The sequence below is a fragment of the Pteropus alecto genome, unplaced genomic scaffold (genome assembly GCF_000325575.1).
Source record: "Pteropus alecto unplaced genomic scaffold, ASM32557v1 scaffold134, whole genome shotgun sequence".
NCBI lineage: Eukaryota > Metazoa > Chordata > Mammalia > Chiroptera > Pteropodidae > Pteropus > Pteropus alecto.
The window spans coordinates 5,563,105-5,569,176 of record NW_006436283.1 but is presented as its reverse complement, the minus strand read 5'-3'; the positions used below and the strand labels follow the sequence as shown (position 1 = coordinate 5,569,176).

At 49.4% G+C, this 6,072-nt stretch overlaps 1 protein-coding gene across 2 annotated transcripts; it reads left to right on the top strand.

Moving 5' to 3' along the window:
• Positions 1–1,698: 1,698 nt before the first annotated feature.
• RPL38 (ribosomal protein L38) lies at positions 1,699–5,949 on the top strand. Of its 2 annotated transcripts, none has more exons than XM_006912259.3 (5): positions 1,699–1,824; positions 2,040–2,073; positions 2,201–2,261; positions 5,072–5,194; positions 5,875–5,949. In XM_006912259.3, the coding sequence occupies exons 2-5, from the start codon at positions 2,071–2,073 to the stop codon at positions 5,898–5,900; spliced, it is 213 nt and encodes a 70-aa protein (XP_006912321.1). In that variant the 5' UTR covers positions 1,699–1,824; positions 2,040–2,070; the 3' UTR covers positions 5,901–5,949. The 2 variants fall into 2 exon arrangements, with proteins under 2 accessions (XP_006912321.1, XP_015445056.1); XM_015589570.2 differs by having other exon boundaries at positions 1,777–1,871.
• The last annotated feature ends 123 nt before the right edge of the window (positions 5,950–6,072 follow it).

Here is a 6,072-nt window from a genome sequence, read left to right as displayed (position 1 = left end):
AGTGAGCAATCTCAGATACTGCATCCAGCTTGAGAATCCTAAGGTGTCAGCACTGAGCACCTATTGTGCATGTGTATGTGCAGCGTTTCGAGAGTTATCAGCACAATATGGCACTCCACTCTTGCCTTCAAAGAAAAGTCGGTACGAAGGTATAAAAAGATTAACACAGCTGCATAGTCTATCGAGAGGGGTGTGCGTGTGAAACGTGAGTGACAAGTGACAGGAGTTGGAGGTGAAGGGTCCTACCTGAAGGAGAGGTGGGACCTGAGCTCTGGAAGGTGAGCAGGACTCAGCAGCAGACTACGGGACATCACGAGCACGTGCCTGGAGTCGGGAAGTGGCCAGGGCATCAAGAGGCCCGCTGGCTGGACCGAAAGGTTAATTGCCTATAGTAGAGCAGTGGGGTAGAAAAGACCAGAAAGGCATCAGCCAGGAGGAGAGGCTGGCAAAGTCGGGCTAAGAGATTTGGGAACATCCTTCTCAGGTCAGAACTGAGGCACTCCTGATTTCTGGGCTGCACCCCAACCTTCAGACAATCTAAGAGGAAGCTCTTACCAGCTAACTTTCCCACCGTTAACACCTAGATGCATCTGTAGTTACAGATGGCTTCTTTTAAAAGGCTCTCTGGCACAATTAGGGGAGTTCGTGATCCCTGGTTGGTTTATTCTTCCCTCTGTCCCCAGCACCCCTAGGAAGATGCCCAACGAGAAGAGTGAGTTCAAAGTCAAGTTCATGGTAAAATAGTCTTTTCAGATGTAACAATATGCACAAGGCAATTACATTCTGTTGTGCAGTTATTAAATTTGGAGAAAACAGATATAATAAAATGCAGACATTTGTAGAGATGTTAAAAATAAACTAAAAGTGGGGGATAAAAATAAAATCGATAACTACAGGTTTCCCAGAGCCCGCCTGAAGAGATGTTATATAAGAGCTGAGCGTATATGCAGGCCGAGAAAATAGCATCAGGCGTGGGATGGAGGCGGGGAAGAACCAGAGGGGCAGAGGAAACACTGCCCTCCCGGAGCAGCCAGCTGGGTGGGTTTGGTGCACAGCCTGGCGAAGGAATCGAGAGCCTGGGCTTGGGATCTGAGCGACGGGGGTTCAAGTCCTGACTTCTCCTCTCCCAGTTCTGATAAGCCTTCCTTCTCCTCATGGGTAAGACTCAAGAGCCACAAATGCCCCTGGGGGGTCACAGAGGCCTTGTGGGTAAAGTGCTTAGCGCAGGGGCTGCCGGACCTAAGTGTTTGATAAATGTCAGTGCTGGAAGTATTTACTTGCTCTTATTGGGCACCAGTTCTCATAGGAATTGGAAGTGGCAGGTGGAAAATCTCCCCTAAATGGAAAAGAGGGTCCCGCTCATGACAGATTAGATATCCATCAAAAAAGAGACCAGAAGGAAATGTGAGGAACCCCCAGAAAGAGGTTCCAAAATATACATAGGAAGCTTCCTTCATTTAAATGAGAAAACTCTGAGTAGATGCGCAATGCACAGGTCTAATGAAAGTAGTAGGTATGTCTTAAGTCTTCAAATTAGATCTGAAATAAAACCTAGCAACGCCGAGCGGGTTGGGGCGGTGGGCGGGGGAGGGGAGGACGGTGAATTAGAAAAAGGGAGGAGGGAGGCTTGCCCATCACGTTGGTGGAGCTGCAGTACTAATCTAGGCCAAAAGGGGGCAGAAGTGCTGCTTTGGAAAAGGCAAACGCCTACATCGTTCTTGACCCTTTGCAGACACCGTACCCAGCTTTTTCCGGGGGAGGGTTTAACTGTCCGGAAACGGAAGTCTCGTTCTTTTTCATCCTCCTGGCTTCTTGTCGCTTGCTGTGAGTGTCTCTGTGGCGGGATGCAGGGAATAGGGGGGTAATCCGAGGTAATCCACGGCCGGGTGGAATCTGCGGACCCCCGGGCTGGGTCGAGCGTGTGGGGAAGGAGGATGGAGTGCGATGGGGCCCGCATTTCGGGGGGGAGCGAGGAGGGGAAGCGGGGGTCGCCGCTGGTCCCCGCGCCCTGTCGACGCTGACGTTTGTCTTCCCCGCAGGTACCGGCGCGCGCCCTCCGCCCTCATAGCCATGGTGAGTACGACCCCTGCCCGGGGAGGCGCGGGGCGAAGGCGCTTTCGAGAGGGTCTCCGGGCCCCGGTGGGCTTGACTGTCGCCCGAAAAAGTCTGCAGTTTATTCCTCGCTTCTTTTGTCTTGTAGCCTCGCAAAATTGAGGAGATCAAGGACTTCCTGCTCACGGCCAGACGAAAAGATGCCAAATGTAAGTGACCGCGGCGAGGGCGCAGATGCGTGATAACGACCGCGTGTGCGTGGAGCGGGCCCCGCGCCCGTGCTGCTGCGGGAGCGCAGTGTCAGGAAACGGGAGGCTGTTCCAGCATGTGCCTGGCGGTCTGGGAGCAGTGATGTTATATTTCCCACGAGAAAAAAACGTGGTTGGCCAATGTGTCATCTTCTTTAGCTAATTTTGAACATTTTAAAAACCCGCCTTGAGATCATTTTTGTTTCATTGTGTTTTTGGTTTGCCGCTCTGAACAGAAGCCTTTACTGGGTGAAAGTCTGAACTCGCGTGTCCCATAAACCGAGTTAGTGCTGTGAGTTCAGTTCTGGACCTGTAGTGGCCTGAGAACAGACCCTACTCACAATGACCTTTATTTACTGAGTCATTTCATCAAAACGTAAAACCACAAGCTTTTGATTGATATGTGCTGGCCCCTGGTGCCCACACATTCTCATTTTTAATATCAGTTGTGAGAAGTAATTCTGTTATCCCTTTCTTCCAGTTGGAGGAGGATTGGGAACTTGTGCTTGGTACAAGATAAATCTTGAATACATGTAACTCCGTCATCTTCTGCTACAGCAGATACTCCTTAACGTGTCCGTTCGCACTCACTTTTGTCCTAAAGAGAATATCAGGTCATTTGTGAAATGAGCAGGGTCAGACTGATGTATTAACGTGGGCTGAGACACTGACCATCTCATGCTCTGTGTCAATGACAGAAATGGTGTATAGGGAGGGCCTCTTGGTTGGTTCATGGGGACAGGAAAGGTTATATTTGTGTCCCTGTTACCTGAAACAGACTGTTGTCGTTGATCCTCTGGTGCTATATGAAATGGTGACCACCTTTAGGAACAAATAGCATCTGATGGGACTGTCTGCCCCCTCTGATGGTTGTGGGGACCTCAGGTGACAGTGCGCTTGTGTCGATGTGCTGTCATGCTATAAATAGGAGAGCTTCACGGTGGTTTTAGTTAAAACCAGGGAATTTGGGGTCACTGCCTGGTTCACATCTCAGGTCTATCAGTAGGGAGCTGTCAGCAAGTTAAACATGACATTACGGATTCCTTCTGTTGACGGTGGTGACAGTATCTGTCTCATGGGATTGGTGCAAGGCTCACATCAGATGATCCGTTAGAGACCTCAGTACATTGAAGAGATGCATTATATTCAGTTCATTGCAGTTTAATTATTTGGGAGCCCAGTTTTAGTGTCCTAGGGTGGAGTCATGGTGCCCTGGACATAATAGGGTGTTGAGCAAGCGTTAATAATTTTGTTTTCAATTCTAAAATGCACATAACAGAGTTTACTGTTTTAAGCATACAGTTCGCTGGTATTAAATGCATTCACATTGCATCTCCAGAACTCGATCTTGCAAAACTGAAACTCTGTGACTGTAAGCAGTAACTCCCCGTTCTCTCCCTCCAGCCCCTGGCAACCAGCCTTGTACTTTTCTTTATCGATTTGACAATTCTAGGAGCCTCATAAGTGAAATCATAGAATATTAGTACTTTTGTGACTGGCTTGTTCGTTTAGCGTAATGCCCTCAGCGTCTATCCATGCTGTAGCGTACGGACAGACCGCGTTTTGATTATCCAGTCATCTGTCGATGGGCGTTCGAGTAGTTCCCACTCTTTGGCCATCATGAATGGTGTTGCTGTGGACGTGGGGGTACCCGTACTTCTGGTCCCTGCTTTCAGTTCTTGGGCCTTATACCCCTAAGTGGAATTAGTGCACAATATGATAGTGTTGAGTGAACATTTTCCAAGAGCTCCACATACCTTACAAGCGTTCGTCTTAGTTTGTAGCGCACAGCAGCTGCCGGGGACCGTGCAGCGTGCTTAGCTTTAAGAGGAATGTTAAGATGGCAGAATAGGTTGGCTTGAATGAATATTCGGGTTTCTGGGTTTATTAAAACGTGAGCAAGGCGGCCAGTGCCTCGCGCAGGCTCGGAGCTCCCGTGCCGCTTCCTGTGTCACGCCTCGTCCCTGTAACGAACGGTTCCTGCACGGAGCCGCAGGCTGTGAGTACACGGCCCCTTGTGCTGCTGCCGCGAGGTGCTAAGCGCGTGTGTGTCTGGTCAGGTACTCGGGCTGAGCCCTGGAACCCACGTTCGGTGATTTTACAATGACTAGTTCGGGGCGGCAGGGGGTCAGGTCCAGCTGTTTTTTAAAAAGTTGGAATGAGAGAGTTGGTGGGTGCACGAAATGACCAGCTTACGGAGAAGCAGAGGGCAGTGCCCTGACGCTCGTCCATAACCAGAATTTCACACCCCGCACTCTTGAATTTGAGGTGCGCCTGGGGCCCTTGATTGTCTGAGCTGCGATCCTGAACCCAGAAAATGGATTCCATAGACGTTTTAGGAGACACTTGTCATCTCGTATGCAGAAGACTGATTTCTAGGAGTGTGGGAAAGTTCTCCATCCCAGCAGATGTCCCGTCTCCTTATTTTATGAACTATTTCCATTCCTTTTTAAAAACATAAGATGCATACAGAATGTTCTAGGATGTGTTCAGTGTACCTATACCATATACCTTAAATACAAACAAATCAGTTAAGCCCCAGACTCTTGCACGTTAATATAAGGGAGGCGTAGATTTCTGGCGCGGTTGTTAAGTACTAAGATCCTGGGGGGGGTCTTGTTTTCCGTGTCGAGGGGCAGTACAGGGAGGCAGGTGCAGCTGTCAGTGGTTGCAGTCGGAAGTGCCACGTTCTCCGTAAGTGTAAAGCAGGTGAACTGTATCATATCTTTTCTGTGATACAATTAAATTACGGATTCTGGTCTCTTTGGTAGCTGTCAAGATCAAGAAAAATAAGGATAATGTGAAGTTTAAAGTTCGGTGCAGCAGATACCTTTACACCTTGGTCATCACAGACAAAGAGAAGGCCGAGAAACTGAAGCAGTCCCTGCCCCCCGGTGAGTGACGTGGAAACCCCAGGTGGCAGGGGAGGGCGAGCCAAGAATTTGGGAGGTGTATGTGTCACCATCTTGTTTCTTGCGTTGTCCCCAAATTGAGTAAAGTCCACTTTGCGGTCTGAGCATCAGATCCTGCTGGCAGCAGTGCAGGGGGTGGTGAGCACGGCCTGCGGCAGACACCCTTCCCCGGGCCCAAGGAAGTGAGCCCACCCTTCTCTGCTTTTCCAGTGCAGAGTAGTAAGGTGACGCTTCTGTGTGTAACTCGCTTCATTCCCACTAGGCGGGGACTGGTTTCAATGCTCCCCATTTTTGCAGGTTGGACCACTGATTAAATAGAATAGACCTTGAGCATAGGCTCACCAAAGGGCCCATCCCAGCGGTAGGTGGGGGGAGAGCTGGGGAGGAAGCTGCCCGGGGCCACAAAGCGGGCACCTGTCAGCAACAAAAATGCTCAGCTTTGTGAGAACTAAGTGGGAACTCTATAAAGGCTGAAAGAAGGGCTTTGGGAGGGTTTTTCATTCTATCAAATACTAACTTAATATTTTAAGCAAAACCTCCCTGGTAGGCTTTGTTTTTGAGCTTTGTGAGCCCTATTGGACTTAAGCACAAAATCCAGACAGGCAACAGTAACTCAAAATATATCTTCTGGGTGACTCGCTTTTATATCTTACTTCTCCTAGGTTTGGCAGTGAAGGAGCTGAAATGAACCAGACATGCTGATCTGAACTGCATTAAAATTTTTAAAAATCTTAAAAGTGTCTTTTGTCTTTGAGGACGGGCAGGGAAGTGTTACTGGGTGGTGGCTTCTGCTGGGAATGGGATGGAGGTCCCGGTTGCGACCTCCTGCGTCCCTCATCTTGGGCCGTGGACAAATAAAG